This window comes from Curcuma longa, chromosome 7, assembly GCF_044706935.1.
Source record: "Curcuma longa cultivar G26 ecotype Majalengka, Jawa Barat chromosome 7, ITB_CL_G26_1.1, whole genome shotgun sequence".
Lineage (NCBI taxonomy): Eukaryota > Viridiplantae > Streptophyta > Magnoliopsida > Zingiberales > Zingiberaceae > Curcuma > Curcuma longa.
Genome location: NC_133867.1, coordinates 8,576,916 through 8,590,877, shown reverse-complemented (window position 1 = coordinate 8,590,877; position 13,962 = coordinate 8,576,916). Strand labels below are relative to the sequence as shown.

The following is a 13,962-nucleotide window of genomic DNA, read 5'->3' as shown; positions in this document are numbered from 1 at the left end:
CGCTCCAATGTGTTATCCTTCACCATTGACCTCCTCTTGCGCTATCCTAGAGTTCACCTTGAATGGCCGACCGCGTGAGATCGTTAGAATAACTGATTTTATTTTTTGCTGAAGAGTTCACCTTGAAGATCCTCGTTATCGATCTAAGATGGACTAAACTCTCCAATCTTGCTCCAAAATTTTATTCTTTTCCAAAGGAACACTGACTTCTTCAACTTGAAGAAAGCCCAACCTACTTGATTATGAGTGGCATACTTTGAGTTTTAGATAGATTTTAATTTAGGCGAGAACTTGATCATTATTTAATTAGTCAATATATTTTTATTTTAAATTGATTAAATGTGAATTCAATTGACTGAAATAAGTTGAGTCGATTAGCTAGTGGATTAAATACTAATCTTGCGTAAGGTAAAATTATTATTCTATGTTTTGGAGTCAATTAGACAACAACCATCGCAAATCAAGTAATCAAGTTGATTTGGATGCGAAAAGCCCGAAAACATCTCGTTGGATGCTTGACCTTTTCATACAAAGGGTCATAGTGAGTAAAAAGTGAAATTCGTTACCTTAGCAGTTTTACGCGGTTCATCTTACGACCATCTATGACTATGAGGAAGTAAATCGGAAAACTATAGTTGATTACTATAAGAGAGGACATTACTTCGACTTCATCGAGATTCGATTCTTAACCACTTCAAGTTAACCTCATAATAATCAACTCAATCATGTTCCGAGACTCCTTTTCTGCATAAAGGTGGATCCGCCACCTTAGCGGCCCCACACGATCGACCCTACGACCATTTGTGAGGAGGTAAATCGAGAAACTACAGTTGATCATGACGCTCCGAGACTCCTTTTAACTCAATAGAAAGTTGACATGATCACAAATTTACAAGAGTAGCTCTCATAAACCATTCATTCAAAGGGCTTAAATTCTATGAATAAAATTCTAACGACTTATTAAAAATTAACATGTAGAAATTATTTTACTTGTTAAATAAGAAGAAAGCATGATCCTCAATCCTTTGACTCGTCTCATCAATCATCATCAATGACTGCTTCCGTTCTCTGTCGGCAGATTCCTCAAAGTTTAAGTCCAAACATCAAAATACATCATCTTATTTATTTATTTTTGTTTTATTTATTTATTTTTGTTTTATTTATTTAATTTAATCCAGCGAAGAAATTGGAGACCAGTAATTGATGCCGATCCAAAATTTATGAGAAATTTAATTTTCCTAAATCTCTGAAATAATTTTAAGGAATGAATAAAAAGGGAGAAAAGTAGGTCCAAACTTTCTGACACATGACTCCCTCTCTAATTTTTCTTCTTTTTTTTTTTAAAAAGGATAATGTCTCTTTTTATCCATTTTCATTATTATTTTTAAGTATTAAAATAATTACTATTATATTTTTTATTTTAACCAATCTTAGATTTCCTAAACCTCCTTAGGAGATAAAAGATTTTCATGAAAATCATTGCCATTTAAGCAAGAATAATTTCCTTTAATAGAATATTTTTAAAATAGAAAGTTTTAAATTTAGGATATCAAATAGTACTTATCCATGAATCCAATTATGGACACAAGTTGATAAAGAATATAAATAATAATTTTAATTAAATTGGAAAACAATTATTTTGTATTATAGTAAGCTACTATAATATTAAAATAAAAAATAATTTTTTATATTAAAAAAATGCCCTATTTAATATTGACACGTGGTTAAATTTTAAAGCCGCAAATTCATTAAAATCCTCGAGATTATTTTCTAAAAAAAAAGAAATGCTAAAATGGCTGGAAAATATTTTAATATTATTTATGATATTTAATTCCGGTATGATAATCATCTGCCGACGGAATGAACTACCTAACCCATCAAATCGATGCCAAAAATGTTCCAATCAATAGAAGAACACAAAAACAATTTATTTACATTTTAATTTTTGCATAAATCCATCCATTTTTTAAAAATAGGTACGAAAAAGATGCTAAAAAATAATTTAAAAATCATAAAATATATATAGAATTTGAGGTAGAACAGTTGGTTGGCCTTTCACATCTCCATCCAACCCTTTTGAATGAGACACCACAACAAATAAAAATAATAAATATATCACAACAAAAGCTCGAGGGTAGGCCGGTCATTTCAGACAAAAGGTTGACTAACACCATGCCACGTGGCGTTTTGGAAGTATCTTCCACGTTCAGGGGCATATTGGTCTTTTGGGATGAAAAGGGACGATACAAATCGGGAGGGTGGGTCGAGTGTTCTTACTGCCTTGTCTACTTGTCTGTGCCCTTTAATGGTTGTGTGGGGAGCGACCGGCGCTGCAGCAGCATAAGAGTGAACAGGGCGACCTGTCTATTGTGGCCGGAGAAGATCGTCGCATTCGCTTTCGATCGGTCGTCAGTCTGCCCCCTTTGGAAGGTGTGCGAAAAAAAATATCCGTTTACTGTTTTTGTTTTTCGATCTGAGTTCCAAGCTGTACTTGGTTTTTCAAAGGCGGACCCATGTGCGGGGTTCTGAAATGTGGGAATTGAGATGTGTGGTTCTCTTGGTTAGTCAGATTGAGATCTGGATAGTGAGAAAGTTCAGATTTTTATTGGGGAATGGGAATGTTTACTAATTTTGGTTTCGAATTTGTTTGAATTGAGTGCGGCTGGATGTGCGTGTGGGGTAGTTTTTTCATTCTTCGTGATTGATGTTAGACGTGGTTGGATTTATGGCTTTGCTTTGTCTCGAATGCTTGCTGGTTGACCAATGCAAATGGGTAATCGATCGTTTCCATACTCGTGATGGTGAGTAGTAATTCTCGTTTTGTTGGTAATTCCTGTCAAGAGGGAATTTTGATGGCGAGACAAGATCGAAATCCCGCAAAACTAGGTTTTTTCTTCCGGCCGTCGTCATTCTCTTAAGTCTCTCCATCTCGTGGGTCAGACTCTCTCCAGCAGGCGGCGGCGGCCGCCGTTTTACTGGCGGACAGGGCCATCTCTCCAACGGCTAGCGGCGTTCCCTTGGTTTCCCTCCAGTAGGCAGCAACGCCTTTCCGGCCCGCTTAGTCGCAGTCGCAGTGGCATGATTGTAGTTCTGGCATTCCCTCAATTGTTGCAGCGTCTCTCCAGCCCTCTTCAACCTTCAATAATTATTGCGGCCAACTAATCTGTAGCCTTCAGGGTTGGCATTCCCTCTCTTCCTTTCACTATGAATATTTATCACGTACACAGTCTAACCCTTAACACCCCTAGTCTTCTGCGACTTTATGGAACCCTGGCCATGGGAAATTGTGATCAAGCTCAAGTTGAGTTACTATATAACTTGAATCTCAAGCTTTAATCTACCAAACATGTCTGGTCTGCATATCTAGACAAGCTAAGTTGTAGATCAGCCCAACTATGATGCAAAACAAGCTGATGGGCATCTCTCTTTCACATCTAAATCAGGTCAAAATTTTGTTTTGAGATCAAACTTGATGTTCAAATTTAATCTTACAAGTCATGTATTTTGCAGTACATGAAAATAACGTATTACTAGAGTTGAATTTAGATGTTATGAACTCTTATCAAATTCCCAATATTGTTAATTTATAATTTTCAATTCATGAGATGATGCATGGGCAGGTCCACATGCTTAAATAATCCTTGAATGAGCTTGTCCGTGAAATATAAAAAGTCAAGCTTTGTATTAATGCTCTGGCCCTTTGGAGTCTAAATTTATAGCTAAAGTTTGGCTTGTGAAGAAGGTGATCCCTACAAAAATGACGTTATAACTAGCTGAAGTACGAGTACAATTTAGGGGTTAGCCCTTAATTGGGTATATGGTAGCAAGGTCATTATATACAATTTAATTAGTTATAGTAGAGGTTCTTAATGTTATCATTAAATACTTGCCCAATCATGGCTTAACAGTAATAAACTTTTTTGTGTTCATGAAAGTTAAGAAAGTAGACTCATTAGTGCAAGATTAATAAATTGTGAAAATATAGAATAAAAAGGCTTCATAGGAACAACAGGAAATAGGGTGTGGTAGCTTTATCAATCAATCAAACCAACAAATTTTTCATGAGATTTCATCTGAAGATGAGATCTCTAACTCTAAACCAAGAACTTTACCCTCTAACACTTCAGAGATCTTCTTGTTTTTCCCCCTGCTAATAATCAACTTAGGTGTAGGTGTAGGGTTATGGGACTTATCTTGACATCTGAAATTTAGTTCTACCTTTTCCTTATATTCATTATTATGCATTCCAGTCCTTTCTACAGTTCGGCCCCAAATATCTATCAAACTTAGTCCAATTTTAATCACTTTCTTATGGCCATATTACATGTAACTCGATCCATGCCAATGCCCTTAAACTGCTAATTGGGAATTAAACTCTATGTGGTGGACAGTCAATTCAAAGATATTAATCTCCTTATGCGGATTCTCCACTTGTTCAAAATTATGATTTTTTAACAATTAATTTAATTGATCAGAATATTCATGTAAGTTGTGGGATATCAAGGTCCTCAGTGAGTTTTTTTTTCCACACCATGCTTCTCTATTTTTTATGAACATTCAGTCCAAGAGGTGGGAGCAGTTTAATGAAGATTCATTTATGCATTTTCTGATATATATGTGACATAAACAGGAGAGAAAAAAAAGAAACCTCATATAGGGGTTACTTGTGTAGCTGAGTTATAAAAGTTAAGTGCCAAGAATCCTTCCAAGAGCTTATTGTATATAGATAAACATGAGTAGTTTCATTATACCATATAGCACGAAAGAAAAGTTACTTAGTTTGGATATTTCAAAGATTTAAGATCTGAAGTTTTGGAGAAATTGCATGAAAAATAAAGTTAAAACAAACAAAGTTAGGATTTTTATTCAGATATCACTTGATGTAGAAGAAAAAAAAAGGAAAACTATAAATTTAGAAATATTACTCATAAATTCTATTCTATATAGAGCGAACTTACTACTTGTGTTATGATAAGACAATTCTTTAGCTGTAATCATTTTATGCAATGGGCATACACTGTTCACTGTTCAGAAGAATATGCTGACAAGTAAGCATAAGAGAGCTTACATCATGGTTTTGATGGTCTTTTGATATGGTAGATGAATGAATAGTGGCCTCTCATTGTTAATGATGTTGCATAGCCAGTCACAAATTCTTCTCGAGATCTTTGCCAAGGGAGTAGTACTTGGAAACACAAAAGGGAATGTGGGACATGGGTGCTGACCCATGTTCCCCACCAGGATAAGAGAAAAATTTATATCTTTTATTCATAGTAGATAACACCTTGATTTATGTGTAGCTTCTCTCCGTCCCAAACCCTTATTCAAAATCTTAAGATATCCTAATATATTTCATTTTCACATCTATGAAATTAACTGTTTGGCAGAAAAGGTGGGATAATTCTATTAAAATGTCCCCATGCTACCGTAGGATTCAAGGAGGGCTAAAAAAGACAACCTCACCGTTGCATATAAAGAAGTTATTTTCATGATTTGAACCTAGTTTCTGATGCCCAAATGGCACAATCCTGCCAATCTGTCAACTTTATCAGTCAACCAATGCTTGACATACTATTATACTAAGTCCGCGTGAGTACCAGTTCTAGTACACTTGATCTTCCTCATAAGTAGCAACTCTCCTTTGAATTGAATGCTATTTAGGTGTTGATTTATGTGAAATTATAGAATAAGTTTTGCTTACAGTGTCATTATTATTTTTTTATATGTTTAAGTTGTATGGAACCTCAGGTCCTCAATCAATGGTCATTTTGTGGACTTTTTAATCCATGGAAATTTGGTATTTAGGATATAAAGAAAAATGTATCATTTCATCCATATAGATAGGGAAGAAGCAAATATTGAGTGTTCTCGTACTCCATAATTTTCTCTATCCCTGTTTGCACTTTGACTGTTGAACTAGAAAATAGATATGAGAAATTCCTCTTCCAGTTTCCTAATTCTAATCTATGTCCATTTTCATATTTCAATCCCTAGGTTAATTCCATCACTTTGCCATATAACTTAGTGGAATGAATTTTGATCTTGGATATAGCCTTTAACGATGTTTTTGCAATGCTTAACTTCTCATGATACTTACAAGTGAAAATTCTTGCATAGTTTACAGACAAAGGCTCTTCAATTTTGTTTTCCTTTCTCCTTATCTACTATCTATTCTGTAACTACTTTTTCTTCTTTTATTTACACATACGCAGATCTTGTGCTTCCAGCATCCTTTGGTTAGAAAATTTTAAAGAAATAGTAAGTAGAGTATCTTATTAATGAAAGGAGACAAGAGACTCAGTCACGCCAATCAGCACAAGATTATGGATTAATATGTTTAATTCTTTGATATCAGTAGAAGAAATAAAAACAAGAAACTGTTGATAAAAACTTTAATGATTTGATTTCGCAAGTGGGACTGAGAACTGAAATTTAGTAAAATTCTTTCGTTGGATCAATAAGAACAATATTCTATGAACAAAATTCTCTCATCCAATCAATTATCAAACATAGGCCAATTATTGCTTTATGAAGTTACACTTCTTTTAAAACTTGAATTTCCATTAACAAAATGTCTTGGAAGATGTCCTATCCTAGGGCAAATGTTTTGGTTTATACTAAGACCCAACAAAACTGGACTGGAAGGAATTATTATATGTTACAAAACCCTATGGAGAGCTGCCATAAATTTAAGCATGTACACTATTATATTCCTTTTTAATCAACAATATGGACTTTCTACTTGAGAATTTTGGATTGAGATTAGGATCTAAACAAAAAACAAAATAAAGAGAAAATCAGCAATGACATTGGTAAACTATTCAACTTTCCAAGTTCATTCTTTATATCATTACCTCAAAATCTCACTCTATTTAAAGGGAAATCCTTCCTTTTAGAGGGAAATGCTACATGGATAGATTCTCCTAATACTTGATTAGCTTTAGTGTCCTAATAAGTCAAGGACATCTCCATGATAATTTATAAACAACAACAATAACAAGCCTGAGTTAGTCCCAACTGTTTGGAGTCAACTACATTGATCTCATCCTGCAATTGAACAATGACAGGATATATAACTAGTGATTTCATGATCCTTTAAACCACATTTTAATCATGACCAGTACAAATTTTTTGCTGCTTCTTATCCATCTCACAACTTCAACTTCAACTTCAACGTCAATTGATTCAACTTGTCCGACTATATAATCCTTTGATTGTCATTGAACATATCTTTATAAAGGTAGATGTGAAGAGATAACTTATGGAGTTACAATAAGATTTGAAAGCAGATCACAACTGTTGAATATGTGTATAGTATCTCCCTAAAGATTATCTGATATTTCCCTCTTCAATCTCTTAATAATTATTCATCAATTGTTTGTATTTAGCCTAGCAAGATAGAAGCTCCATTCTTGGATCATGCCTCAGTTGTTTGCGAGCCTAAAGCTATGCCTTGATCCATCCAATATCACTGCAGAGAATGGCTCCCCACCAAGAATCGAGCCTAAAGCTCCATTCTTGGACCATGCCTCATTCTTGTTGCTCTGTGTTCTTATATTAAATATCTCATTTTCAGCACTGTTGCTTTTGTTCCCTGCACATATCGATACTTGTGAATTGAGATTATATGCATATCCATCTTGTTGAGTAAAATCTGAAATAATGCATCAAAAACTGAGAATTTGTTGATAGATTATGCACTACTGGTTTTTTTTTAAATTCTATTACTTTCACGTTAAATACATCCCAAACATGAATTATAACATCTTTTACATTATTTTTGTCATAATGATCTAATGTTTCTTAACAGGATTATTTGAACTTTCCAAGTATCCCTCCAGTTAGAACACCATGATGGTTCCAGCGGAATAAAACTTTTTTTTCTATTAGCATCCAATGTGACTTGGAGTTGCTGCAACGTATATCAATATCAACTTTTATATGAGTTAGGTTTGCACTTATCTAGATAGGTTGAAGGAGCATATAAACAAAACTCAATGGGATCCAGATTCCCATCACATCAACTCAGCAATGGCTTGTATGTATCAGGCCGCCCTGGGCAGCCGAAAGAGAAGCCTCCAACTATGAGTTCTGTGGCTATGCCATACACTGGCGGAGATGTTAAGAAGTCTGGAGAACTTGGAAAGATGTTTGACATACCAACAGACAACTCCAGATCAAGAAAGTCTGGCTCGGTGACAAATGCTCCTAGCAAGACAAGTTCATTTGGGGGTGCTGCCTCTTATTCCGGACCTGTTAATCCCAACTCTGGCAACCGGGCTAGCCAATCACCTGGTCGAATTGCGGTACCAGGGACTGGAAGCTCGAATAGGCAAAAGTCCAATTCTGGACCTCTAAACAAACAGAGTGATTCTATGAAGAAGATATCTGGTCAGCAATCTGGAGGAACCAACCTGACAGCCTCCCATAATTCTGGTCCCCTTAATCTCCCTACAACAGGACTCATAACATCTGGTCCTGTTTCTTCAGTTCCTCTAAGTTCATCTGCAGCCCCTCGTAAAGCTTCTGGTCCAATGGAATCCAGTGGTTCAGCAAAGATACATAGCACTTCAACTGTATATAAACAGGCTGTTACTACTCTAAACAAAGAAGAAAAATTTTCTTCTGAGGGTGGGTAATAAACTCTGGATTTTGATTCGAGCATCTTAATTCTCCTGCATCTGTTTGGACTCCTCGATTTATTCTTGGTGCTGTTGATAACACTCTTCTTATTAATATTGTCTCTCCGTGCTGTTGTAGCAGGATTTTCTATTCGAAACCTCTGTTGGGGAAGAAGAGCTTTGACTCATTTCATTGCAAGCTACCCTGATGCTGAGCTAAGAACTGCTAAAGATGGTCAATACATCAAGGTCTCTGGGGTAGGTATCTTCCAGCTAAGACCAACACCTTGATGATGCTTAAGCCACATGAATTAGCTTTTCCTTCATTTTAGGAATATGAGTTGGATCAATGTTTTCTTTTTGATCTGTTGGATCAATTTTTCTCTGCCTAATATTGTGTAGCCCAATCGCTCCCCTTTTCTACTCAGTATGCTGGTTGGTTATCCTTTGCTAAGATACTATTTCATTAGCCATTTCTCCTGACTACAAGATAGTGAATTGCTTCAGCTGAACTCAGAGTATGCATGAGTGTCATGATTGCTGTCATTGCTGATTCCTTTGTGAGATATATGGAGTCATACATTGTTTGAATAGTCATTGTCTTCTTCAGAAGTTTTATGGTAATAGTATTTGGAGAAGCTATTCATCAGTGCAGAACAGCAGGTCCAAATACCATCCAGGCAAATAACATAAGCTTCACTTATGACCCACCCTTGTAACATTATATATAGAGAGATCATGTATACATAAGTTTTATGGTTTGATTCTTGATTGTCATTCTTGTCATTCCATATATTTATCTTTATCCATAATCCTCATTCTCCAAATAATTTGCAGATCGTTACCTGTGGAAGCGTTCCCTTGGAATCAACTTTCACAAGAGTACCTAGATGTGTGTACACATCTACAAGTTTATATGAGTACAGGGGTTGGAACTCTAAGCCGGCCAATCCGCAGCATCGCCGTTTTACTTGGGGTCTTAGGGCAACAGAGGTAAGCAATGCATTCTTTTTTTTTTTTCCTTTGTCATAAATCCTTTGATCTGATAAATCCTTGATCAATGAAGTGGAATATATGGTTGAAATAAATCTCTCTTAACTACAGAGACACTGGAAACAGCTTCTACTATTCTTTGGTTCTCTGGACTGTGTTGAATTTGATGTTTTACTTTTGGCAGAGGCATGTTGTTGATTTCTACATATCAGATTTCCAATCTGGATTAAGAGCATTGGTAAAGACTGGCTATGGTGCAAAGGTAACTACAAATATCAACGAGTCTTCTGTTTTGAACATCGACCCGAGCAAGAAAGAGTCCTCACCTGAGTTTCTTCAATGGCTGGCTCAGAGGAATCTTTCAAGTGATGATCGCGTAATGCGTGTGAAAGAAGGGTAATTTATTTATTTATTTCAATGACTATAAATTGTCTGTTCTAGCTGTTATTTCAATCATTTACCGTCTTACTGAGATGATAGACTCTCTTCGCTAATCACTAACATATATTTGTAGGTATATCAAGGAAGGCAGTACTGTAAGTGTGATGGGAGTTGTTCGAAGGAATGCAAATGTGCTCATGATTGTTCCTCCCCATGAACCAGTCTCGACTGGATGCCAATGGACCGGTTGCATCATCCCAGCCAGTATTGATGGGATAGTATTGAGTTGCGAAGACACTTCGAATGACGTCATACCGGTTTAAGTGACGTGTCAATTTGTCGATGCGGAGGAGGCTGGTGTATACCAAATGCAGCGTTTGGCATAGTTCTAGCTGGGTGTTCATCGGCGATTTGTTCCATCACTTGGTGTATAGTTCTGTGTTCTTCCCTTCCCTCTCCTTTTTGTTCAAATCCCTGGAAGCTTTGCAAGTCACGACGAGGGTGGCCTTGCCATCTTTTGATGTTTCTTGGAAGGTAAGAGGTATCTTTTATTTAGATATGTTTGCACCTTGTAATTTGTGTTTAGAGCTTGTAACTCGATGAGATCTCACGGACATTGTCAAGTTGGTACTCGGGTGACAGGAGTTCGTTCAGTGTTGTGATTTACTTTCCCTCATCTCGTTGTGGAGCCGACGATGAGGGATGCTTGTGGTGAGTGAAATCACCTTTTGCTTCGTCGTGACTAGATGAGATTGTGTCGCGTGTTTTTGTTAACCCTAACATTTGTACAACACAGGGAGCTTCCCTGGAAGAACAGACCCTAAGAACCCAAACTCCTCTACATTTCCCAATTTGCCCTCCGCACACAGCCTCACATTCCCGCCCCCGCCATTTTTAACTGTCTCCGAACAAGCTTCCAACAGCACGCTTCGCGCCCACCTCTCAAAACACCCCTCCGAGAAGAAACCAGCCGCCTCCGTCAGCTCCTCCGCCGCCGACTCATCCACCACCAGCCGCCCAATTCCCTCACCGACCGCTTCGGCAAATGCCCGCTGGAGCTTCGACACAATCCTCTTCGATGCAAGCTTGGATCTTTCCTCCAACGTGAATCGAACAGTGACCAGCTGGAGCAGCTCCGGTGGAAGGTTGGGAGTTACATAGCCGGTCTCGTCTGTTAGATCGCTCGGAGCAGCTTCTTCGTCGTCGTCCAGCTTTCTCCCTTCCTCCTCTGGCGGCAAGTTCAGATCAAGATCGAAACTAGTTCTCTTCGGTGTGTTCTGCAATGTGGTATCTGGCTTCCGCTTGCGATCTTTATCCATCGGCTCGATCCCTTCGACCTGCAACTTCATCTTGATCACATTGTTACTGCTGTCCTCGTCTCCATTGTTAGACGTGGCCATGATGACGATTGCTCTGCTTCCCGCCTTCGACACGTCCATGAGATAGCTCGTGAAGCCTGAATCTGCTCGGTCAATTGCCTCAACCAGGATCACAACCTTGGAGTCCTTTTCCATGGCTTCTTCTAGAGTCTCTCTATAGAAGCTGGCTTTATTTGCCCATTTCCTCATGTTAATGTGCACTTTGGATCCCCCGAAATGCTCCGACATTACTCGAGCCAATCTCCTCTTAGAAATGTGATCGCCGCCTTCTAACAGTATGCAGAGGCCCTTGTTTTCGCATGGCGCAGTATCAGCGAGTAGTTCCACGATTGAAGGAATGGTTTCTGATTGCCAAGGTATGTTTTCTTGCAGTTTCAGGCTTAGATCTTCTTGGCTCACCAGCACATCCTTATCCTTGCTGGATGTTGCAGAATTTGAGGGTAGAGCACCATGGACCAGCGAAAGAGTTACACTTGCATCTTCGTTTCGGGGATTTCTAAGTGAATTCAAGCTGACTTGAGAAACCCTGCCGTCCAATTTTGAACTAGTCTTCGAGGAGGAGGACAAGCAATGTGGTTGCATCAAGGTTTTGCACCATGAATATGATGAACAGAAGGTGTTGCTATTTTGGCCGAGTGTGATGGAGACTTTGGCACAGGTTGTTCCATTTCCTTCTCAATTCCAACAATGAATCCTGAAGCAATCATGAAGTTTCAGTTTCAATCTTTTAGACACAAGTAACTGTTTTCATTGTTCATGAATCTACCTTGCGGTGATTGTCTGGTCTGTGTTTTTGCAGCCAGCAAGGTAACTGTGTTGCGCCGAAGTCGAGCTCGTTCTTCTCGGATTTAAAGATTGAAGCTTCCTTTTCAAAATTGGAAGTGCACTCAGAACAGCAGCTGAGCTTTTCGTCATCCTTGGAGCTGTAGTTCTTCGAACCAAGCAGTAGAAGTGGATGCTCAAAGAGTTTTGCCAGTCGAGATTCCAGGCCTCCACTGCTGAACAAGAAGGAAGACGCAAGTCAGAAATGGCATGGAGAAAATGGTTAGACGCTAGAAGGAAGGCGATGGTGATCTCACTCGCCTGGTCGCTAATTGCAGGCTCAATGCGAGGCCGCCGGAAGGCACCGCCACGGCTTCAAGACCCCAGAGGGCCTCCAGAGATGGCTGCCTCATCTGGCACCTCACGTAGGTCTGGTAGCTTGCAGTGGCCAGCAGCCACACCTTGCTGCACTTGCCATTGCTGCTCCGGAGCTGAGACAGCAACCTCCCTAGCTCCTCGACCATGTGGTCCACTGGCTTGAATTCGCACCCATCTCTGGCCTCCTCGTCCACTGCCCACCGCAAGTCACCTGCATGGATGATGACGCCGCGCCCTTCTCTCTCGGCTTCCGACGCAACGATCTTTTTCCTGAGGTCGGAAACCTTCGAGTCCACATCACTCCTGCTCATGAACGGAAGGTGAATGGGGGAGAGGTGAAGCTTGACGAAATGAGCGTTCTTGATCTCGCCGGGGACGTCGCCCTTCTCGACCTTCGCCGTGAGGTCAGCCACGATGCCGTCTGCGATGGCAACGGAGTCCCCCACCACCACGGCGTTATTACGCCTGCCTTGCTTTCTCAGCATCACCTCCATGACCGCGCTCAGGTCCTCTGTTTGGGAGGGAGGAGGAGGAGGAAGGCGAGGTGGGGTGTGCCGAGAAGACAACTTGAAGAAGGGGTTGATGATGTCTTTGTGGGCGAGAGAGGAGCCATTGGCAGAGGTTTCCTCTTCAAGGTTGTTCTTGACGCAGGTGCTGGAGAAGCCGGCTTCGCGCATCACCCGGCTGACGCTGGGGTCGTCCAGGATGGAGATGATGAGCTGCTCGAGCTCGACCTTGATGGCCAAAAGCGGCGAAAGCTGTTGGTGCTGAAGCTCCGCGCAGCCGCGGCGCTGATGGGCCTGGGCGCGCTTGAGGGCGGCGATCAAAGCGTTGGATAGCGACGGGTTGAGGAGGGCGGAGGAAGGGGAGGTGGGGAGGCGGTTGAGGGCGACGTTGAAGCAGAGGTCCAGAGCGCGGCATTGGAGCGGGTGGGAGGCCGGGTGGCGCGGCTGGGACTTGAGGCAGGCTAGGCGGAGGAGGGAGGAGGATGCGTTGGAGGCGGAGAAGAGGGTGGTGGCGACGTGCAGAGGGGTGACCTGGGCATGGCCTCGCCGGCGGGCCAAGGCCTGGGAGAGCTTCAGGACGGTAGAGGCCTCGCCGGTGAGCGCCTGCTGTAGTGTGAAAGCGCCTGTTCGCATTACTTGAACCCCAACACCAACCCCCCACACTCACCTTCTTCTTCTTCCTTCTTCTTCTTCCTCCTTCTTCTCCTCCTTCTTCTTCTACAAATTCAAGCTCGATTTCTTCTTCACTTGCTTATTTCTGGCCTCTTTTAATCTCTGTTCTGCTCTACCTTTTAGTGCAGTGAATGTTGCTTGCTAGCCCCGGAGGCATAGCGTTACGACGCAGTAGATTTGTAGAAAAGGGCAAGGGTTCGAATCCTGACGAAGTCAAGCAATACCCTTCTGTGTTGTGACCAACTACAGTTTTCGATTTACCTCTTCACA

General features: G+C 40.1%; 1 protein-coding gene and 1 pseudogene across 2 annotated transcripts; one reads left to right on the top strand and one right to left on the bottom strand.

The window, feature by feature from the left end:
• Positions 1 to 2,294: 2,294 nt before the first annotated feature.
• Positions 2,295 to 10,661, top strand: LOC141831825 (putative membrane protein At1g16860). 2 transcript variants are annotated; one of them, XM_074719228.1, is made up of 6 exons: positions 2,295 to 2,430; positions 7,811 to 8,631; positions 8,764 to 8,879; positions 9,459 to 9,614; positions 9,799 to 10,010; positions 10,129 to 10,661. In XM_074719228.1, the coding sequence occupies exons 2-6, from the start codon at positions 7,998 to 8,000 to the stop codon at positions 10,316 to 10,318; spliced, it is 1,308 nt and encodes a 435-aa protein (XP_074575329.1). In that variant the 5' UTR covers positions 2,295 to 2,430; positions 7,811 to 7,997; the 3' UTR covers positions 10,319 to 10,661. The 2 variants fall into 2 exon arrangements, with proteins under 2 accessions (XP_074575329.1, XP_074575328.1); XM_074719227.1 differs by having other exon boundaries at positions 8,761 to 8,879.
• Positions 10,662 to 10,771: 110 nt separating this feature from the next.
• LOC141832587 (protein SMAX1-LIKE 4-like) lies at positions 10,772 to 13,707 on the bottom strand (annotated as a pseudogene).
• Positions 13,708 to 13,962: the final 255 nt, after the last annotated feature.